This window comes from Candoia aspera, chromosome 5 (genome assembly GCF_035149785.1).
Source record: "Candoia aspera isolate rCanAsp1 chromosome 5, rCanAsp1.hap2, whole genome shotgun sequence".
Lineage (NCBI taxonomy): Eukaryota > Metazoa > Chordata > Lepidosauria > Squamata > Boidae > Candoia > Candoia aspera.
This window is the reverse complement of record NC_086157.1, coordinates 97,296,500-97,320,036: the sequence shown is the minus strand read 5'-3', so window position 1 is coordinate 97,320,036 and position 23,537 is coordinate 97,296,500. Positions and strand designations below refer to the sequence as shown.

The 23,537-nt window shown below is 36.7% G+C and overlaps 2 protein-coding genes across 2 annotated transcripts in view; one reads left to right on the top strand and one right to left on the bottom strand.

Annotated features, from left to right (window-relative positions):
- Positions 1–23,537, bottom strand: part of CENPJ (centromere protein J) — a 226,330-nt gene that overhangs the window by 147,336 nt on the left and 55,457 nt on the right. The gene's annotated exons all lie outside the window — the stretch shown is intronic.
- RNF17 (ring finger protein 17) overlaps positions 1–23,537 on the top strand; it is a 52,968-nt gene that overhangs the window by 9,389 nt on the left and 20,042 nt on the right. Inside the window, exons 6-22 of the mRNA XM_063305801.1 lie at positions 338–412; positions 2,512–2,756; positions 3,965–4,045; positions 4,905–5,060; positions 5,546–5,735; positions 6,493–6,658; positions 8,465–8,655; positions 12,921–13,059; positions 15,087–15,246; positions 16,328–16,443; positions 16,888–17,008; positions 18,389–18,509; positions 18,731–18,955; positions 19,393–19,543; positions 20,544–20,662; positions 21,634–21,724; positions 23,385–23,494. Of these exons, the coding sequence (XP_063161871.1) occupies positions 338–412; positions 2,512–2,756; positions 3,965–4,045; positions 4,905–5,060; positions 5,546–5,735; positions 6,493–6,658; positions 8,465–8,655; positions 12,921–13,059; positions 15,087–15,246; positions 16,328–16,443; positions 16,888–17,008; positions 18,389–18,509; positions 18,731–18,955; positions 19,393–19,543; positions 20,544–20,662; positions 21,634–21,724; positions 23,385–23,494 (2,457 nt within the window). The remainder of the gene's footprint in view (positions 1–337; positions 413–2,511; positions 2,757–3,964; positions 4,046–4,904; positions 5,061–5,545; positions 5,736–6,492; positions 6,659–8,464; positions 8,656–12,920; positions 13,060–15,086; positions 15,247–16,327; positions 16,444–16,887; positions 17,009–18,388; positions 18,510–18,730; positions 18,956–19,392; positions 19,544–20,543; positions 20,663–21,633; positions 21,725–23,384; positions 23,495–23,537) is intronic.

Genomic DNA, 23,537 nt, shown 5'->3' with positions numbered 1-23,537 from the left:
GACCTTCCGATCGACAGCTCAGCGGTTTAACCCGCAGCACCACCGCGTCCCTCCAAAAGCAAATTCTAGCATTGCATAAATTTCCTGCCTGCCTCCACTAGTCTCTGATTGAATTCCACAGACATCCGATGTAGACATATGAGAGCATTTGGGGATCTGCAAGTGAGAGGTGGAATGGGCTCTCCTAATTCCACTAGTGTAAGCTGTTCTGTTGATGGGAGGAGTTAGTTGTGTATCAGCACAGAGCTATCAACGAGACACTTAAAATCTCAATTATATGCTTAAAACACTGTTCAGAAAATATATTTGTAATGTGGACTTTATATTCCTAATACAGGTTTTACATGGACTGTGATGAGATAAGCCATATGTTTGAAAACATAGGCAAATTTTCCTATGATGCCTTGAATGTGTAAGTATTTTGCTGTGCATTTGAAACACGGTGGTTTAGTATTCACCTATCCTAGCATCCTTCAGTTTATATAAAGTGATCCTTAAATGATATAGGATACCTTCTATTCAGGCACTTATGAGTATAAAGAACGAACAATACTAAGGAAAGGAAATAATCTGGAGACAGTATCCATGCAACCATGGCTGCTCTTAAAAATGAAAGCTAAAGAGGGATAGATTAGTTAGTCTTTGGTTTGAAAAAGACAGGAAAATTCCAGGGCTGCTGATTTGGGTATAAAATTTAAAACATCTTAGAAATACCTCCATGTTGTTGACAAGAGAAGAACATGGAAACTCAACCGAGACTTTACCTTTAACGTTAAAGCAGCCAACTGGTTCCAATCAGTAACAAGATTTCTGGTTGCTTTTGGGACAATAATTACAAGTTGCATTTGTACTTTTGATTATGCTGCCTATGAACTTTATTTAGAAAGGTTTGCATTATTAAGTACTGTGCAGAAGCACCTGGAACAAAATGAACAGTTCTGTTGCCAGATAAAGGCAAGTGTGGTTTTCTGTTAAGATCACTATCTTTCCTGCTGATTTTCAGTGGTATTTAGCATAATTCCTATGAGTAGCGATTATGAGATCTTTGATTATATTTACAGCAGGAAGATCTAATCTGTGGCTCCTCAGAATCTTGGTTGTACTGTACTCCATGAAAATATTTTCCAAATTGTAATTTTTAATGGAAGATGAGATGAAAATTATTACATACTGTACATGAGAGTCAGTTATATTTTAAATAAAATAAAACTGAAGGATCATTATTGACCCAGTTAGGGAGTGAGGCTTCTGCCAAGCATTCGGTGATTAAGTGCAATCCTCAACCCCCCAAAGTTATATGCCTCTATTCTACAAAGTGGACTTTGATGTAAACTGGCTGGCACCAAGTCAGGATTTGTTTTAATAATGAGCAATTCAAAGTATCCTGGTCACATAGAGTGAAAAGCTGTAAATCATGGTTTACAAATTGTGGCTAGGATGCAAATTTAAATACAAAGAAATTACATTATGGTTTAATGTAGCATATGAATAGAGCCTTACAGTCACTATATACATCAGTTTTGTGCTCATTCTTGTCCTTGGGGGCAGCTGTGATAAAATCAGAAACTTTTAAATCACAGTTAAGTGCTGCATCTGAAATTGATACGAATGATGATTAAACTTATGGATTATTAAAATAAGTTCAGACTAGTGAAAAACTGACTATAATATGTCCAGGTTCAGATACATAGTTAAGCTACAACAAATTAAGATTTTTTTTTCTGTTCCTGTGGTTCTGAGGAAATTTAGGAATAAAAGGCACTTTTATGTAACTCTGGAACTTAAGCTAGCCCATAGCTGAAACTCAAGATTAAAGATTTAACCATAAAGATAATTGATAGAAAGTACACAAAATTAAATTGTGACTTTTTTTAGATTGTATTGTATAGGAGTTATAAAATTAAATTGATTAATGTTGCTAGATGTGTATTCATATGTACTTAGAGTACATCTTTCTTCGGACCACTGTCTTTAAAAGAATGGGAATTTGGCTGAAAAATGAAAACAGTATTGAAAAGTTTTAATGAATCCAGTTAAATATAGGTTTATCCTAGCCATTTATTATCTATACTAATGATTTTTTTTTCTGAAGTGATTGCTTTCATCTGTACAGATGCCTTTCTAGATAGAAATATTCAATATGGATACATAAATTTTATGGAGAGGTACATAGGTGTCGTTCCTTGCTTTTTTGATTTGTTTTCTTTCATCTGTTCTCTCTTTTTGGTGTATTTTCTATTTTTTCCCACATTTTGTTTCTTTTGATAAAACTACAGTTAAAAATGAAAAAAAATGCAGTTGAAACTCAGTGATTTCACTGTAAGATTTTGGTGAAATAATCTGAAGGTGCTCTGGGGCTGAAGAAATTGCAGAGGGGGTTTATGTGGCCTTCAGGTTTAATGGAAATTAAGCATGCCTCTTAAAGTCAAACGCCATTTCATTATTGTTTGATCTTTTGTGCTAAAACGTTTAATTATCAATCAGTATCCTTTGGATAATTGATCAACTTAGGTACAGTTTCGAAGACAGCTCTCTAAAAGTGAAAAATGAACTTGGTACTTCAAGTCAAGTAAATGTAAATCTTGATAAAGAAATTGATGTAATTACTCCTTTGGAAGAATCTGATGCATGTTTTGAAGGAACCCAACTGCGAGAAATGGGTCCATTATCCATTCAGAAATGCACTGCTGTGTTACCCCAGGCTGCGTCTACACCAGATGTTATCATTGAAGAAATAATTGAAGATGATCAAGAAAGTGAGTAGGGGCTTTAAACAGTTGTAAGATTTGTTACATTACAGCTATAATATCCTTTCTCTTTTAAAATGTTCATAGTTTCTAAAAAGTACACAGATGTGTCATATATATGCAGTGCTTTGCAGCAGCAGAGCAAATACCAGATGTTGAACTGTAGTTCTGAGCATCCCATCCCTGTTGGGCATGATGACGAGTTACTGGGAGCTGTGGTTCAGCAACCAAGAACAACAAATGGTCCACTTCTTTTAACTGAAGAATCACAAATAACTCACTCTAAGATTGAGAATGCCTTTTCCTAGATTCGTTTCCATGAGGAAACTGCTCTTGGACTATTCGCTGGTAACACAAAAGAATGAAGTCTTGATTTTAGGTTTTGATGATTGAAGGTTCGATATTAGAGATACAATGTTACTAAATATTTAATTAATAGTAAGAGATTAACTTTTATGTACTTCTATACCTGTGCTGGAAAAGATCAGAAACTGCTGGTCGGATACGCTTATTTGCCTATTCCTGTACCATTTTAGCTTTTCCTGTTTCTTCTTTAGACTTGTATTCTGTCGGTCTTACATTCTGCATTATGTGCTTTAATTATATCTTGAACAATTAAATAAAAAAGAGAATGCCTTTTCCTGGTAAATAGCAACTCAAGAAGAGTTACACATTGTGTGCCTTTTTGTGATATGCAAGATGTAGACATTGGTGTGGAGGTTTCTATGAATAGTAGTATTTAAATTGGACAAAACTAAATCTACCTGAAAGTTGTATTTCATAAGTTTGGAGAGTGAGATAATCAGAGTTCAGCAAACAAATAAAAACATGATCATAACCATCTTATAAAATGTGTATGTTTTAGCCAAGACTCAGCTTTGGAAGTTTGTTAAACTCTGTGGGTAGTGATACAGAAGGTAAGTGACCAGTGGCATTCATTGAAGGGAATGTCAAAAGAGGCAAGGTGGCATCCTCCGCAATCTTGCTTGTTTTCACACACATGATTCCCGCAGATGCCATTGCCAGTGAATCCTGCAGTTTCTCAGATTAGACTTCTTAGGGCAAAATGGAAAGCTGTGAGCATGACTTCTGAGCTTGGCTTTAGAAGGCTAGTCATTAAGTCTCATATGTTGTATTATCAATTCTTCAATGAATTTGTTCCGTGGGAATAATATTCACATTTGGAGTTGATTAAATACATGTGTGTTTTTTCCAAGTACTTTCTGCAGAATATCCCAAATCTACATATCGGAAAAGTATTTTCCAAAAATGGCCAGTTCCATTTGGGCCAAAAGCGGGTATGTAACCGTGATCTAGTAAAATAAAATGTTTCAGTATAATTGGTTTCATGTTTTGATATTTTGGAATGTAGTAAGAAATGTCAGGACTCCTTTTTTTTTAACAGTAACTTTGAGAATTTAGCTCAAGTGTATGAAAGGAAGTTCATGGAATAGACACACACTTCCTTTACTTAATAACTGGATTGTAAAGCAGAATGTGTTACATTCAGAATAGTCAAGTATATTGACTCTTTAACATTTCAAATGTGGTAACATAACTGTTCGTTATTGAGTGATGTAAATAGACTGGTAGGGTTTCCCTTGACATTAAGACCAGTCGTGTCTGGCGGTGCTCATCTCCGTTTCAAAGCCAAAGAGCCGGCGGTTGTCCGTAGACACTTCCATGGTCATGTGGCCGGCATGACTAAACGGAATGCCGTTACCTGCCCGCCAAAGCGGTACCTATTAATCTACTCACATTTGCATGTTTTCGAACTGCTAGGTTGGCAGGAGCTGGGACTAGCAACGGGAGCTCACCCCGTCACGCGAGTTCGGACCGCCGACCTTCCGATCGGCAAGCTCAGCAGCTCAGTGGTTTAACCCACAGCGCCACCACGTCCCTTCTAAATAGACTGGTACTAATGCTAAAACAATTAATTAGTATTGTTGAGTCAGATGCTGCTGTTTCCAAGTAGACATTTTGCAATTTCATTCAGCATATTTTTTTGCATGGAAATCTTAATTAGGAAATTCAGTTTTCTATTTTTTTTTTAATGGGTCTTCATTTCTGCACTAATAACTTGAATTTTCATGAATGTATGTATAAAAACTTGCCTATTTGGCTTCATCCATTCATTTTATCTTCTACCTTACACAGACGTTCCTGAATTGGTTGTTGTCAGTTGTGTAATAAATCCTTGTTATTTCTATGTTCGGAAAGTTTCCCAAAAGAAAACTGCAGGCTATTTGGAAAAGGTTCTGAAGCAGTATTGTAGTCATAAAAGTTTGTCTCCTAATGACATTTTGGAACTAGGTAACAACACTTCTCAAATTTCAGAATAATGGGTGTAATTTCAGAATTTTTTAACTTCTGTGGAAATAGATTTATGTGGGTTTTGCTAAACCATCCTCTAATTCTAAAGTTTTATTTGTTCACAAGTACTGCATTCAAATTTTGTTTGGGGTTGCTTCATTTATTTTAAAATTGGAAAACAGTGAACTATTTAAATTTCCTAGTTGAATTTCTGTTGCATAGTTGCATTCTTTTTAGTAAAATTGTCTGCCAACAGCATGCTTTATTAATGGAATTTTGGGGCACAGAATGGTCCTTTACTGTCACTTGGACCCACTAGCTGTTGGTAGTCTGGATTCCAGCTTTCACTTCAAGAAAGAACTCTGCTTTTACTTTCAGACAAATTTTAAGTGCTAAAGATTGAGCTGAAGAATATAAATATCCTTTCATAAGAATACTTAGAAGTCGTAATGAATTTAAGGTATTTAATGTTTAATGTATTTCAGGCACAAGGGTTTTGGTTAAAAGTAAAGAACATGGAATGTGGTGCCGTGCAGATATCATTGAACTAATTCCACTGCTAAAAACACATGAAGGGAAACCCTGTAGTCCAACAAAATACAGAATTTGTGATATTGCAATTATGAAAGTATTCCTTATAGATTTTGGGCATCCAGAAGCTTTAATTGTTTCAGGGTATGAATAATTTTAAATATCTTTTGTTCAAATCTTCTATGTTTAGATTTTCCCATTTTTTTGTAACTAAAAGCTAGTTTTGAATGTACCATTTCTGCCCAAGGTGATTTAGCGGATGGTGGCTGAACAGATGCTTCAGGATGAATTCATTTATTTTCTGTCCTGCCTTTATTATTTTTTATAAGAATTTTATCAGATTTAAAGCAAAGATAAAAACTACAAAAAAGCAAAAAAACTACAAAAAGAAAAGAACTAAAAATGTGTGAAAACAAAAGAATTTTAAAGATTACATAAAGAGGTGACTTCTTTTAACAGCAAGAATATACAGCAATTTCCATAATCAATCCATTACTCTATATCAAACCAAAATCACCTTATTTTGATAAATCATTCCATTAGCACATTATAAAAATCACTAAATACAATTGCTCCTTCTGCTTATATTAAAAAAAGAAATACATAAACCTCATAATCAGAAAGTTGCCTCGCCTGACAGCCATGGGATTCAGTTAACAATGGCAACCAGGACTGCAGGGATTGCCGTTGCTAAGTGATACAGTCGCGCTTTACAACCACATTGCTTAACAGTGGAAATTCTGGTCCCAATTGCCATCATAAGTTGAGGACTATCTATCTCTCTTTCTTTGCCATACATACACACGTACTCATACAGTATATCTATCTATATTGGGGAAATGGCCTCTTAATGTATGGTGTTCCAATGAAATAATATGTGGATTTTTTCTTCTACCATCAGAGTACCTAACGAAGTTACTGTGAATCCAGAACATGTTACTCTGGCAGTGATTGAAGATCTATGTTTGGTTGTAAGGAAATTGAATTTATATTTAGAGGCTCAGCTCAGAGGTATAAATAAGCTAGCACTACAGTGTTCACTAAAGGACATTGTTCCTAAGCATTCAGTAAGTGAGAATTATATTGGCTGGCTTCTTCCATTTTTGACTTAAATGTCTTTTTTATAATCTTGTGTTCATCTCCTCATTGATTTTCTTCCTTTTTCTCCATAATAAATATGTGTTCTTCCTAGCAGTCATAGAGGGATTTTCAATACTTTATAAATGAGGATGGTGACAAAAAATGCCCTGAAGCAAGGGGAACCAATATACCTAATACTCCAGAGCTTTCTGGGAGGATTCCCTTTTATCCAAATAATATTTATGAGTACTATATGCAATATTTTCTTAAGGTTTGGTTTGAGGTAAACATATTTCATAGCCATTATGCTAGAAGCTACTACACGAATGAGAGTGTATTTGGAAACAGTATTCCAAGAGGAGAGAAAATAAAAAGGAATGAGCAGCTATAAACCACAATTTGTGGTATACTTAGAAACTTAAACAGTGGTTTAAGTTTTGTGATTAATATAAGTCATAATGGAACATGATGTCTGAACTGAACATTTGGGAATTTTATCTCTAGTTCACTGCTAGTCGTGAGCTTATTTTGATGATTTATCTAAGCACATTAACAGAAATAAAACCCAGTGGTATGCTTCTGTCATTGGAAGCTGTTTCCGTTGATGGAACAGGAAGGAGTGATTGGCCCTTCACTTGTAGCCTCTGTGCACTTTAAATCCTACTCTGGAGGGTACTTCAACTTCCAGAATAGATTTTGAGGGCATAAAAAGGCTGGGGGTGGAGGAGAAAGGATTTAGCTGCCAAGGTATTAGGCAGAACTTATTAAAATAGCTTCACGCATCTTTAGAATAGCTTCTTGTTTACTGTTCCTCAAGGTGTGTGTCACTTTGTTTCTAAACTGATTTGAAAACAATGTAGGTTTACATAAATCTGTACATATTTTTTGGCATTATATTTTAGTTAAACCAAATACCGCCTAATCTTTCACTGATTTTATCTTGAATATCAAATATTTAGTGTTCTGAACTGAGAATGCCTAGGATAAAAGAGATCCTGCAAAGGAGGCACTCAGTTAAAAAAAAAATCACAAAGTTACAAGTTTGCCTCTGAGAACCTCCACCATATCATTACATAAGATGACCATAGTTACTGTTGCTGGAAGATCCTATTGGCTGAGCTGTGGGCAGGCTAGCAACTCATCTAGGGCAAATACAGTATTTGAAACCCACACTTCAAACACAAAAATCAGGAGGATTTCCTGATGGAGAAAGGTTCAAAGCCATGTCTTCTGTTCTTAAGGAAAAAGATAACACTAAAAAAAGAATTCTTTGATTCTCAAAGAAATCACTTCCAGTCTTCTTAAATGGAGTACTGATATATACTATTCTGATTCTGCTCCAGATCCTTCAATTACCAGACCTTACTTTTTCAGATCAGGCAAAAGAGGCCCTCAATAATTCTGCCACCTCCAGTTACTCAGATTAAAAGATTTATTTCAAGCCTAGGAAATCTCAGTTTGAAATTTCTGGGGGTGGTGGTGTTTTAATTGACCAAATACAAAAAAAAAATCTGGTTATTGAGTATCATTAAAAAGGGTTATTTTATAGAGTTCCTTCTAGTTTGGTGTATTGAAGGCATCTAAGACTGCGCCCTACTCGAGACTATTTATTTTGGTGTTTCTTGTGTTACTTTTCATCAACCTTTCCTAGGGATAAATTTGATTTTTTTTCCCTTACCCTGAAGCTACCTTCATAGGCAATAACTTAAAATTTATTTCTGCTTAACCTTAGATAAGAAATAAAGGGAGAAGATTGAGAAAATCTTGAACTGTTTGGCTTTTCTGTCCAACAGGAAAAAGGTTGGAATAGAAGAGCAAGGACAGAATTTTTGAGAATGGTAAATAACAAAGCTGTTCTGATGAAAATTTTTAGAGAAGAGAATGGTGTGCTTATTGTAGATCTCATGAAGCCTCCAGCAAACAAAATAAGCAGCGATATGCCTGTATCCCTCAGAGATGCTCTAGTTTTTTTGGATTTAGCAAGGTATGCATAACTAAAAGCTTTTCAGAGTCGTAGCATATAGAATTATGATGTTAAACATGCTTCGAATAGAGATTTACCTTAGATGAATATTATTTAATATAGAATATATTTGATTTTTCTGAGTGTATAGCTTGATTAGATACTACTACTTAACTGGTAAAATTTCTTTCCTCCAATATATTTATTTTCCTTACTTCAAATTTTCAAATGCAAAATTAATTAGGACAAGTCATCATGGATTTGTAACTAATATGTCTTGTAATTTTTTTTGGGGGGGAGTGCATAGTAGATATTGGGATTATTATAGATATTAATGATCATGATTTCAGCAAAACTTTTGACAGTACTCCATGACATTTAGATTAGAAACCTAGTTAGATAAGAAGTGGGTGGCACATATACTAGGTGGCTCCGTAGCTGTTTTGAAACTGTTCTTGGACAATAGTCGTGAAAGCTTTCTCATCAAATTAGATGGTCCTGAGATTCCTATTCAGTATTTTAAATAATGATTTGAATGAAGAGGTAAAGGACATGCTAGGCACGTTTCCTATGATGCAAAACTAGGTGGGATGGCTAATACTTTAGTTAGTACAAAAACGATCCAAAACCATCTTTATAGTTTAGAAACAAGTTTCAAAGAGCATAATGAACTGTAATAGAAAGGTGTCAGTGGATCTCATTAGTGTTATAATGGTTATCAAACAGCATCGAAGTATACTTTTCAAATCAGTGAAAGTTACAGTATACACTCTGTATTACAGGTAGTCCTTGACTTACAACCATTCGTTCAGTGACTGTTCAAAGTTTCGGTGGCACTGAGCGAAGGGACTTTAAGGTCCCCAAAGTTATGGCCGTTGCAGCACCCTCGTAGTCACGTGATCAAAATTGGGGCACTTGGCAGCCTGCCTGCACTTACAACTTTAGGGGCGCTTCAGCTCCCCTGCCTACCTATATCCCCCCCATCTATGCCCTTTTGGCCCCCTGCCACCCTTCACATCACTGCCCCAGTTAACCTTCGCCATCTTGCCCCTGATGCTCATGAAGCATGCCCAGCCTGGTCTTTTGCAAGACAGCTGCTGGGTGCACGAGGCTTTCTTCCCCAGGTCGCGCAGTAGTTCAGAGTGGTAGTTCTGCTTTTCTGCTTCAGATCCAAAGCACAGCACAATTTCTAATCCGAACATAGAAGTCCCAAATCAAGATCTATTGGCTCTTGATCACCACCCATTTCGTACCTGCTAATGTGGATGCTGAAATATTATAATATCCATCCCACCTAGTTTTGCATCATGGGAAACTTGCCTAGCGTGTCCTTTACCTCTTCATCCAAATCGTTATTTAAAATACTGAATAGGAGTCTCAGGACCAAATGCATGGCATTCCACTTGATACTTCAGTCCAATTTGATGAGAAAGCTTTCATGACCATTGTCTGAGAACAGTTTCAAAACAACTACTGAGCCACCTGGGGAAGAAAACCTTGTGCGGCTAACAGTGAGACCTGGGGAAGATAGCCTCACGTGGCCAGCGGCTGCCTTGCGAAGGGCCAGGCCAGGCATGCCTTGTCAGCCTCAGGAGCAAGAAGATCGTGAAGGTCATCGGGTGGTGGAGTGCAGGGCGGCAGGGGCCTCGAAGCATAGGGTGGCAAGGGTGACTGCGGCTGGGACTGGGCTGGGGTGACTGAGGCTTCCAGGGTTGGCTGTGGCTTCGCGCAGTGGCTCAGGGGCTTCTTGCAGCCTCTGAGCTGCCGTGCGGCAAACAGCCCCAGAGCCATGTGGTTCTGGGGCTACTTGCCACCCCACAAGGCAGACAAAAGGGCAGAAGTGGGGAGCAGATAGGCAGGTGGGGGGAGTTGGAGGCAGTCCCTTACCTTACTGGGAGGAACCAAGCCCAGAATGGCTTGGATTGGGGTCGGTCCTTGGTTAATGACTGGTGGAATTCGCTTAATGATGGCAATGGAGAGTGCCAGCACCAAGCGATGTGATTATGTGACATCACGCTTTATGACTTCATCGCTTGGCGATGGAAATTTCAGTCCCAGTTCTGGTCATAAGTCGAAGACTACCTGTAGTTGGATGTGTCTCTAGGACCTCTTGTTTTGGACACCATATTTTAAGAGTGTTGACAAACTAGAACAGGGTTTCTCAACTAGGGTTCTGTGGAACCCTAAGGTTCCATGACAGGTCACTAGGGGTTCCCTGGGAGATCACGATTTATTTAAAAAATTATTTCAGATTTGGGCAACTTCACATTAAAGAGGTAAGTTTCATTCTTTAGTTTAAGAACGCTGTTAATGCATATATACAGCTAGATTCTATGGTGAAATACGGACGATTCCACCAAGTGCCTTACCTTGAGAGGACATGTGTTTGTAGCGCACCCAAAGTAGAAGACATTGCACATGTCCTATTTAACTGCCAACTATATGCCCCAACAAGGGCTCAGTACCTTCAGACATTAATTGACAGAACCACATAATGGGATCATAACAAAAGGCTATGTTACTTCCTCCAGGGCACAAATATATATGTGGTCAATAGAACTGTTAAGTTTATAGTTAGAGCTGTCCAACTGAGAACGCAATTTATAGAGCGCATTGGGGTTACATGTAAAGGTAATGAATTCACTTAAACTCACATTGTTTCTGTATTTTATCACTTGTTTTATCACATCTTGCACTTTTATCTTACAATTTTATCTCTATTTTACCCTATTGTATTTTATCTCAACATAGTATATTTTAGTTAATTTTACTGTATATTAGCTGTTTTATGGTATCATATTTTATATTTTATATCTTATAGTGGCTGATGCCCAACTTTCTGATATGATCGTTTGACTAATCAATAAAGTCATTCATTCATTCATTCGCATATATACAGGCCTACCCATGAAACAAATATAATAATTTTGTAACTTCTGGTCTATATTTGAGCCTGAATGTGCAGGGGTTCCCCAAGGCCTGGAAAAATATTTCAAGGGTTCCTCCAGGGTCAAAAGGTTGAGAAAGGCTGAACTAGAACACAAGCATAGAAGGGCAGTGAGGATGACTAGGCAACTGGAGATAAACCCTTTGAGGAGACAACTGGGAGGATAAATATTAAACAGAGAGGATATGATAGCAATATGTAAGTACCTGAGGAAGTATCATACAGAAGGACAAGACTGTTCTGTGTTGTTCCAGAGTATAGGAACAGAATAACAGTCTTAAGGAGCAAGAGGATAGATTCCAGTTGAATGTTAGGAAAAACTCCCTAATAGTAACATCAATTCAATTGCCAGAGGAAGTGATGTGCTCCTCTCACTTGATACACTCTGGCAAAGACTAAGACAACCATCTGTTAAATATGCTTCATTGGATACCTGCGTTGAGGAGGGAGTTGGACTTCATTTTTTAGTTGACTCCTTCATGTCTTAAAATTCACTAATTCTGAGTGGATAATTAATTATTAACATTACAAAAAATTAGACTGAAGTTGCCAGTCATAAACTTTCTTGACATGGAGAACAGAACAGTTAACCGCCACTCTGCTAATGGTAAATGTGTTTGTTTTTATGGGAGGAATGGAGTGTTGCTATGCGTTGACCTTAATCTGTTTCCTTGGTGTCTCCCCTCCTATTTATACTTGGGATCAGGCCTGGTACTTTTCAACATGGCATTTGCCTTGAGAAGGGGGTAGATAAAATTTTCATCTATATCTAAGAAGCGTACAAGATCTGTGTCTTCTAATCCTGATGTTAGGATCAAAAATGTATTGCTATTTCCTGCAGTTCTGTTGATGGGAGTGAGGTAAAGCCCTATTGCCAATGTTATTAGCAGAATATCCCCAACGGCATCTTTTGAGTTTTCCCATAGAAATCAATGGAAGATATTAACTTACATTGGAGAAAATAAAAGGCTGTACTTACAGACTTCATTGAAGTGTGACTTAACCTACATTCTAGATCAAATTCTGGAATAAGATTTCAGCCAAAAGTCATGTGGGAGTACTTTTTTTTCCCTCTCTGTCCTTTTAGGAGAGGAATTGACATAAGGTAACAGATTAAATTGTGTTCCATAGTCCCCCTGGTTTGAATACATTAAGATTTATGTGATTGGGTTAAAATAAATGCAGGGAGAGCGTGAATGGATGTACTGTGTAATTTGTTCTGAGAGCTGGGCTTCATATCTTAATCGTGTTTTATGTTCAGGACTACTAACAGTAACTTAAATTAGTTACAGACTGCTTTCTTTTGCAAGTTAACAGTTTATTCTGGTCTCTTTATTAGCTTTCGTACTGAACTTTCTGATCAGTTTGTAAATACTGTACCATTGCAGTACTATCCACCTGTGATGCCACAGGAAAATACAGAAGTTGCCATTGTTGTTAGTTACATTAATAGCCCTGGTGACTTCTACATTCAGCTGGTAAGTATAACTCAACATTTTAATGTTTTTGTTCATGTTAGTACTTTTTGCAGTACTTTATTTTGGATCATAGAAAGGGACTTTGCTTCTGGAAATTCAGTTCTTCACAAAATTAAATAAGGATTATTTTTCATGGTTTTTGTTCCATATGTACTCAATAAAAAGAGATTTTGTTTTTTAATCTCTAGGGGTTTTTTAATTTCTAGGGGTTCCTAGAAACATCTTTGAAACACATTGCTATGCCTTCTGCCTTCCCTCATGTTGCAAAATGAAATGCTGTCCTCTAATACGTTCTTAATTTCAGAATTGCTTTTGAGCTCCATGTTTCCCAGAAGATAAAAATACCATGTGGCTATTTGTATAGTTTCCCTCTTCATGTTTCTCTGAGTGCCACCACTTAGCTTTTTGTGAGACACAGGCACTTCGTTGTGCTTTGAAGGGTAAATCAATCCCACAGAGTATAACAAAATCATATTTTATTAAAAAAGAAAATGTAAAGTATTAAAATAATTTTAAATGTTAAAAATAAAAAGTGCAAAAATTCAGTGTTGAAAGAAATACATTTTAGAGCTGCCCAAATCACAGACACTTAACAAATGAATAAATACAAAACACCCAAAGATAACTATTCAAAATCTCTTCACATGAATGGGATCCATAGCTAGTCATGGGGATGGTGTGTCTGGCATGCAGTTTGTATTGACAAAAGTGATTTGATTGGATTTCACATGTCTATTACTATTAAATAAAAGGTAAAGGTAAAGGTTTCCCTTGACGTAAAGTCCAGTCGTGTCCGACTCTAGGGGGCGGTGCTCATCTCCGTTTCTAAGCCTTGGAGCCGGCGTTGTCATAGACACTTCCGGGTCATGTGGCCAGCATGACGACTCGGAACGCCGTTACCTTCCCGCCGAAGCGGTACCTATTGATCTACTCACATTTGCATGTTTTCGAACTGCTAGGTGAGCAGGAGCTGGGATTAACAACGGGAGCTCACCCCGCCGCGCGGTTTCGAACCGCCGACCTTCCGATCGGCAGCTCTATTAAATAGATGGTTTATATTTTATAAATGGCTATTTTAAATTCTAGGGGTTCACAGCATGAGTCAGCAAGAGGGCCCTGGCTTTTAAGCAGGATGTTTTGGTTCCATTCCCAAAGTGGGAAGGGCTGCAAGTTGAAGTGGGCAAGGTCCAAGAATGAAAGTGTTAGAGCCATTGCTTAATTGTGACAGTTAAGATGAAAAATGAAAATAAAGCAAAGGAAAACTTTATTTTTATTTTTAAATGAATGGCAACATGGAGGTCTGCTCTGGATCAGCGTTGGGTCTTAGTGAAAACTCCAAGGTGTTGCAAGGAAAATCCTTTTTATGTTCCTTCCTAATAGTTGGCATCCTATGCTCATTAAGCATGAACTGTTTCAGGATGGGCCACTGTTTAGGTTTTTCTTCATTTTTGAGATTTGTTAATGTCTAAAAGGGACATTTTCAGATTATGAGATTCCATCTACCTCTTATGTATGTAGCCCTCTGTTCCATTTTCATGCTATAGTTCATTTGTTCTTTCTCATTCAGCTTTCTATGTCTTAGATAATTTGCTATTGTTTGGTGGTTTAAATGCATTTATGAACTTCTTTGGCTTGAAGGGTAGTTAAGGAAAAGCACAATCACATTTGGCCTTTAGAGTTACAGACACCCAATGAAAAGTACACTACAATGAAACTAACAATTGAAAACAAAAATATGATGTAGAGAAAATGTTAGTTGGAAGGGGAAACAGCATCAATTGGGCAAAAATATGGAGTGGCAAGTGCCTTCTATTTAGGTTTCAGTTTGAAAGCTGTTGTTTAGTTGCCAAGAATAACTGCCTCATTTGCATCTTGGTTAACCCTTATATTGTATCTCTCTGACTTGAATCTCCTTCCTTTGGCATGAGTTACCACCAAATTTAGCTGAAAATGAGGAGTATGGTTATACAAATTAATATATTGGTGCTAAATGCTAGCATGAAGGAATTAATTTTTTTTTATTGTAGTTAGAACAGGGTCCTGAATTTGCAGCTTTTCTAAGGAAAGTTGAGGAAATGTATAAAAATGAAGTAGGATTCAGCTTGGAAATCCTTTGTCCAACCCAAGGTCAACCATGTGTAGCCAAATTTGAAGACAATGGAGTTTGGTACAGAGCACAGGTGATTGGTAAGTATCTGGAATACATAATTATTGTGTTTATTTTTTAATTGATCCCTCTCCTGTTCAAAAACTTTTTCCACTGAAACGTTGTAGTACATTTAATCTATCCAATATTGTGATTTCTTTATTGTAGTCCAATAATAATATTGACACTTTACCTCTGTAATATAGATGCATAAATAGCCACAGTCTTGTCTGGGCAACATACAACTGACATAATGATCAAGGGGTTTGACTTTGAAAGAGTAGGCCAGTGTAAGCCCCCCTCAACCTTGGAGGTCATTGGATTTCATTGGACCACTATTTTTTTCTTTTAGCCCAACCTATTTTATAGGTTTGTTGTGGAAAAAAATGAGAAGAGAAAATGACTCCCATGTGTGAGTGCTCAGCGAAACAAATGGTATAAATTGAATAATACATAAATGGGTAATAGCTGTAGATGGTGGCTAGCATAATTACGTGTAGGTTAATAACTTTTTTAGAGTTAACTTCATAGCTGCAAAGTGAAGCTTGTTCACATGTAGCAATGGCAAATCTTGATATGCTTTTTCTCAGATTTATGTTCACTCCCAACTTGAGTACTTTGAGCCCTGATATTCTGGTTCATGTTAAACAGTTCTTTGCAGTTGCATTCAAAATAAACGAACTACAGCTTACATTCCCTCGTCAAAATGTGATTTCAAGTTTTGGTTTTCAGGACAAGCACTGAAGCATAGTATGCCAGTATGGATTTCTGTAATGACAGTTATATTTTTTAAAAATTTAAATTAATGCAAGATCTTATAACTTTGGGCAATTTTCATTCAAAAACAGGCTGACAAATACTGCTTTTTGATAATAGAAAAGAACATGCCGCAGACTTTCTGATTACCTTGGGTTTTCTAAACTAACCTCAGGAAGAGAATTGTAGCACAGACAGTGAGACATTTTCTTTCATTTAACTTTGGAGAAGGAGTGAGATGATGTCTACCTGAAAAGAATACGGCATGCCAACACACTTTTTGCAAATGTTTTTCATTCAAATAAACATAGCTTTTTTATAACTTCAAGATCTCAATATTTCCTAATTTCATGTTTTTTTCCAAAGGATTGCCAGGTCATCAAGAAGTTGAAGTTAAATATGTTGACTTTGGTAATACTGCTAAAATAAATATAAAAGAAATGCGTAAAATAAAAGATGAGTTTTTAGCTCTCCCAGCAAAGGTAAGCTAAACTGTCTATTATATAGAACCCAGATAAACTGCCAAAAGACGCTGTACGATTCTTTGTAGTTCCTTTCATAACACTTGCATTCATTCTCTTATATCAATGTTTATTTCTTTTAAAATAAATTTGAATTTTTATCTATCTGTCGATCTATCTATCAGAAATGTGAGACTCAATATACCATATGATTTCCTCAAGATTTTTCTTTGAGCATTATAATAGATTGCACCTAGAATCCATTGTATAAGTGGATCAAGCTGCTGTTGTGTAAAATTTGAGTACCATTATCCAGTAATGGGTCTGGAATGCCTAATGGTACAAGGAAGAAGTTTAAGTCTTGTGAATCTAATCTTTGTTATATTGGAAACCATTAGGATTCCTATGTATGTTGCTCTGATGGGAATGACATCTCTCAGCTAAACTCTGTATTTTGCAATCTAGGCTATTAGGTGCAAATTGGCTCATATTGAACCATGTAAAGGAGCCAGTGAGTGGACTATCCAATCAAAGGACAGATTTGAAAAACTGGTTCAGGAAAAAAGTATGTTCTGTTTTGTTACTGGTAAGTATTCATCTTTCTACCCTGGCAACAGTAACTCATGTTCTGCTCACCACTCAGTCGACTGCTGCAACAAACCTTAGGTAGGGCTGATAAAATAGGAATGGGGTCTGGAAGTAGGCTTCCAGACCCCATTCAAAGTGCTGGTTATTATCTTTAAAGATATTACAGCATCAGGATAAATGAGGCGCTAACCTCTCAGAATTGAATCTACACTTAAGATATCTAGAGAAGGCCTATGGAGGATTCCCTCTCCTTATCAGGTGATAGATCTTGTCTGTGATGGTTCCCACCCTATGCAAAACTCTCAAATGAAATATGGTTGGCCCCAACCCTCCTTCAATTCTGCAAGCAGGTTAATGTCACAAGTAGTCCTCATTTAGCAACCACAATTGGGACTGGCAACTTGGTTGTTAAGTGAAGTGGTTGCTAAGTGAAGCCACAACTATGCTTATGATCTTACTTCAGCTTTGCTTTACAGACCTGCAAAGGTTGTAAATGCAAGGATTGGTCGTAAAGTTACTTTTTCATCACCATCGTAACGGCAAATGGTCACTAAATGAGGCAGTCACTAAACAAGGACTAACTATTCCAATATGCTTTGTCTTCAGTTGATTTGGGGCATTATCATTGGAAGTATGATTATATGGATGTTTTAACTGTCTTCATATATTCTTAAGTATTACTGCTTTTCTGTTATTTACTGGGACAAGTTAAAAATACTTTCAAATAAATAAATATCTGTAGGTTAATTATTAACTGATTAAAGAAGAGTTGTTTACTCTGATTCTTGTTCAGAGGAGAGTGTCCTAAAATGGGTAATTCTTCCTAATATTTTTATGAAGATCATACTTTCAAGAGGTTTATAAGTTCTGCCATAATAATTTCATTTTCTTACTAAGTAAAGCTACTTGCTGGTTCACAGCATTTGATTAACTGAAGCTGTTAGGTGGTCATATATGTCCAACTAGCAGTGCAGGAAGAACTTATCCATAACCCGGTTCATTTAATAATCACAATTCATTTGGTTGAAACCTTTGGGGTTCAGACTTAAAAGATGCTGGGTGATTCTAGGGCATTAACTGCATTTTCACTTAAGCCACAATTGGGGGGTTCATACAATGTTAAGCAACAAATCACTGCATACAAAACACATTAAAATAAAATGAAACTGTATTATAGCATAGAGCAATATGTAAACCCAATCATGTTCTTAATTTAAAATACAGAATAGTTGTTGTATTAGATGAAAAAAACTTTATAAGGACTTGATCTTTAGAAATATTTGGTGCATTTCAAAATATTACTTTTAAAGTCAATTTTTGCTACCAACACATCTGTTTTCCAACATTCAGCAGATTTGTATTTATTCTTCTCTTGTAGAGAAATCAGAAGACAATGTACTATCTGTTGAACTCTATGAAAGTGTATGTGTATCCCCAATGCTGTCATGCAGTGTGAACAGCCTTTTGGTTAAAGATGGCTTAGCATCTTACATAACAAGGTAAGTATGCTTATTGTTAGCTTGTCACAGCAACTGTACTGAGCTTGTATCTCAGCATACTTCTCAATCTAGTTAGCAACTTTGAGCAAGCTTATAATATCCAGAGGATACATTTTGATTGTTATGAATAGTAATCACTGTGCACATATTTCAGCTTTTCTTTTTCTGGCATTGGTAGTAGGTAAGTGCCAATATAAATGAAATAAATTTTCTTTTTATAGTAATACCAAAATTATAACCAGACCATATGATGAAATATGGGATCCTGCCCTGGAGGATATATTCAAAACAGAGACATCTTTATTAAAACTTGAGAATGAAGACTTGCCATGGATGGAAGATTTTGTTTTGGAATGTAATAAAGAATTGCAAGTGCAGATTAATCATGTTGTATCTCCTAGCAAGATATTTGTGCATTTTATGTCATCGGAAAAAAATCTGAAAAGGTAAGGGAGCAATTTGATGCCATGGAATGTATTCTTGATGAAAAAGATTAAACACTGTGCCATGTTTTCTTTGCTAGAACTGATTAGCTTGTCATGATTGACAGGGATTTTAAATCAAAAGGCGCAGAGGAGTTGAAAAACATACCTTGTCCACATTCAGAAACAAAAGGCAGTATAAATACTGGTTGTTTAGGAATTTAGATTATACAATGTAGGCCTGTTCTCCTTGGTTATAACAGTGTTAGTTTTACATGAACATCATCCTAATCATTTGATTTTGACTGCTGCTCTTTTTAGCTGAGGGTTGCACATTATTTCCTAAAAAGTATTTTAATAGTAAGAACTAACGACACTTCTGCACATATCTGCAAAATTGGCTCTTAAAATTGTTTTGAAGATCTAGATTTGGTGGTATGATTTGCTTTCTAAAACTTTAGGTTACAGGAAAAGATGGTTGCTACTTACTTTGAACCGGAAAATAAAACTATTAAGTGGGAAGTTGGTATGGATTGTGCTGCTTATATGTGTGATCGGAATCAATGGCAAAGAGGCCAGATCCTCAGGATTGTTTCTGAAAAAGTTGTAGAGGTAAATAATTTTAGAAAATTATTTCTAATGGAGAAAGGTTCCTTGTAACTGGAAGGAACTCATCTAATGTGTGCCTTGCACTATAGATTTACATACTGGTCTAATCTTAATTTGTTAACTATTTGTTGAGACTACAAAGCGGTGGGAAAATGATATTGCTAATGATCATTGTTAACTATTGTTTGCTGAATGAATTAAAATTGGTGGGGTCACGCAATCCAAAAAACTTGTTTCACAATCTCCAATAGCTGCAACATACCAAGTCAGAGTCAAACATGTGAATGAGACATTAGTTTATAGAACAACTGGAAGACAGAAAATACTATAAATAGAATGTAGCAGATACCCCTTTCTCCTTCCTCGTTAAAAACTGTTGGACATAGAAAGCTCTGAACGAAGAATTCTATATGCCAAAAAACTGGCTTCATTGTGAATTTTGGAAAAAGAATAAAATCCAAGAGTTTAATAAATATAGGTGATTTACTTTGCTTAAACTGTATCTGAAAATTCATGCCACAAGAATTGTTTGTTTGTTTGTTTTTGTTTGATTGATTGATTGATTGATTTATATGGCCACCTGTCTCTCATACATGACTCTGGACAGCATGTTGTCTTTAGTTTGTCACTGTCCTCTTCATCTTGGCAGTAAAACATCTGAAAGTTGATACGAAAATAGATACCCAAATAATCAAATTCTGTTTTGGTCTCTTGGGTCTTGCCTGGTCTTTTTGTAAAAATGTGAAAAGTCAGCTTTAAAAATTAAAGTCCAAAGTAATAAATATTCTTTAATATAGATTAATGTGCTGTTTATTTTATTAATGTGCTGTTTATTTTAAGCTAGTAACTGTATGTTGTTGCAGTGTTGCAGAGAATCACGGTGGGGTTGTACTCACATCTAGATCATCAAAAAAAGAACTGATTAATTCTCAAAGACATTCAGAATTTGTGAGCAACTGAGAAGTCACGTTACCTAAACTTTTGTTAAATGTTTCTTTTGCAGTTATTCCTTACTGATTTAGGCATAGTCAAAACTGTGGATATTACGTGTCTAAGAGAACTTGAACAGAATCTGAAGACTATCAGACCACTTGCAGTAGAGTGCTCATTAACAGGTATAAGGTAATATATCCATTGTGGTAAACTACTACAAGCCTATGTAGATTATGGCAAAACAAAACAAAGAATAAAAATCTGCCTGAAGAGGTGAATTCCATTTGAGAGCCCATTTTTTGAATTATACTATAGGTAGTCCACAGTTAACAATGATATTGGGACCAGAATTTCCATCGCCAGGTGGTTCGATTGTAAAGTGATGTCACACAACTGCACTGCTTAGCAATAGCAATTCCAGCAGTCCCCGTTGCCATTGTTAACCAAATCCCACTGGTCGTTAGGCAAGGAGCCACCCTGATCCAAGCCATTCCCGGTTTGGTCCCTCCCATCCCCAAGCCTCGGTAAGGTAAGGTACTGCCTCCTCTTGAACTCCCCCCACCTGCCTGGCTGCCCTGCACAGTGGCACTCCTTGGCAGCAGTGGCAGCACCAGGGCTGAAGTAGAGGCCTAGGACCTTCAGCAGTCTCAGCTGGCTGTCAACCCTGGACATTTACTTCAGCTGCCACTGCAGCTGAGGAGTGCTGCTTCGAGTCCTGCACCATGGCCAGCCACCCCAGTGCCACAGTGCAAAGCCCAAGCTACCACTGCTGCCCTGTGCTCTGACAGCCATGCTGCTCCCAGCTGACCTTCACCCTCTTCTTCCTCCTCCTGCTTTCTCGCCTCTACTTCAGCCCCAGCGCCACCACCACTGCCATTACCACCAAGGCATGCCTCTGTGCAGGGTAGCCAAAAGGACAGAGATGAGGGGGAGATAGGCAGGTGGGGGAAGTTGAGGCGCCCTTGTGGTTGTGAGTGTGGGTGAGCTGCGAAGCACTCAAATTGTGATTACGTGACCTCGGGGGCACTGCAACAGCTGTAACTTCAGGGACTGGGCGTAAGTAACATTTGTTCAGCACTGCCATAACTTCAAACAGTTGTTGAATAAATGGTCATTAACCAAGGACTACCTGTATAACAATATTCTCCTTCTCATTCTAGACCAGCTGGTGGGGCTGAACAGTGGACGGCAACTGCTTGTGATGTTCTTACATCTTACTTAACTGGAGCTGTTGTAAACTTAATAATACAGGTTTGTGCTGGCAGCTCCAATTCTTTTAGTGTAGATTTTCTTTCAGAGACCATTATTCAACTAAACGTATACGATATTATCATGTGATACTAAATATTGGATGCCATGAAGATTTTACCTGGATTGAGGTTTGTACATTACTTTTCTGTTTCTGATTAGGATGAAGAGAAAATGGCATATCCATCCATGCATTCATTTTAAATGAAGATAAACCGCTCTGAGTCCTTCTTTGGGGGAAGATGGGCAGTAGTATAAATTTGTGAAATAAATAAATATACCTATATATGCTTTGATAGTACTTTGACTTGATAGGAGCAAAGCACAAGTCAAAGGTTCCTTCTTAGTTTTGGTTGTGTAAATCTCCTCTCCCCTCCCCCCATGTGATAAACTCTCAATCAACTTTATTTTATTTTTATTTATCATATTTTTATCACCACCCATCTCCCTCATACTCCCTCAACTTGAAAGAACAGTTGATTTACTGGCAAACTTTTTTTTTTTTTACATTAAATTATTGTGGAGAATATTTTACTTTTCGCAAAAGGGCAGTTTTTGATTGCGTCTTCACATTTGTAAATGATCGTGCAACATGGACTCCCAGTCAGTGGATATTGAATACAGCAGACAAAATCTTAGTTCAGATTCTATCCCCAAATATGGACAAAGTCTGTTTCTGAAACAGTCCAGAAATGATGTGATTTACATAATTTATATCAGCTTATGTCATTTTTGTAATTGTGTCACTTGTATAATGATAGCATTACATAGATAATGTAAATTGATCAGATTACATCAATTATGTAAATGTAAAGAATTATCTCAATTTTATCAGTTCAGATTTAATGACAACCCTTCCCCCCAGTTTTCTGTAAATCAAGATTTTACTGTATTTGGCATTTATTCAGCAAGAGCAACATTTAGGCTAGTTCTTTATTCCAAGCAATGATACTCTTTTTAGCTAATGCCTGTGTTATTTGGATGATCTGTCAGGAATCCCAGCTGAGAACACAAACTATTTAAGATTAGAAGATAATACTGTAAACTTCGAGTGCTGTAACTCTATTTAAGATGCTTTAAATGGGGGTTTCTTTGAGCCAAGTTCTGCCCTTTGCTTTTAAATAGTATGCCAAGTACTGTGCTCCAAAATGTGAGTGAACCCAGGACAAATTGATTTACCTAAGTTAATTCAATATTGTTAATACGATTATTTCCCACATACTTGTTTCCCCATCCATCATATTAAAAATTTCAATTTGGTAGCAGCATTTAGAGAAGTTGTGCAGTCTGTCACCCACAGTTCTAGGAGCAGAAGGCAGCCTTAGCATCTCAGGTTGCACGTTTCTGGTTTAAATCTTACTTGCTGATGAATGGAAACATCTTAAAATGAAAATATTTTCATTTACATTCTCAATTTCTTCTCATATCTGCTATCCTAGTATTTGTAAGATTGTTATTCGGTTAAAACATTTCTTTTTAAAAAACTTAATTATTTTTCAGTTCAGCTGTTCTGTGTTACAGGCCAAGTTGCCACAAATTCCAGAATAGCTACCTAGATTTTGTCACTTTGTTGATGAAGTGTATCTGGAAATTGGGTATCTGCATGTTTTCTTTTTCAATGAATAATTGATTTTCACCCCTAAAAATTAATAATTTGCCCCAGGATACTAACTTGTCACCTTTACCCGTGAAAATATTTTGCAAAGACGGAGGGCGCTGTACTGACATTTCAGAATTCATGATTAAAGAAGGCTTAGCACTCAGAAAAAGAAGGTATGTATTTTTTTTTAAAGTGAATGGTGGTTATTAATTTTTG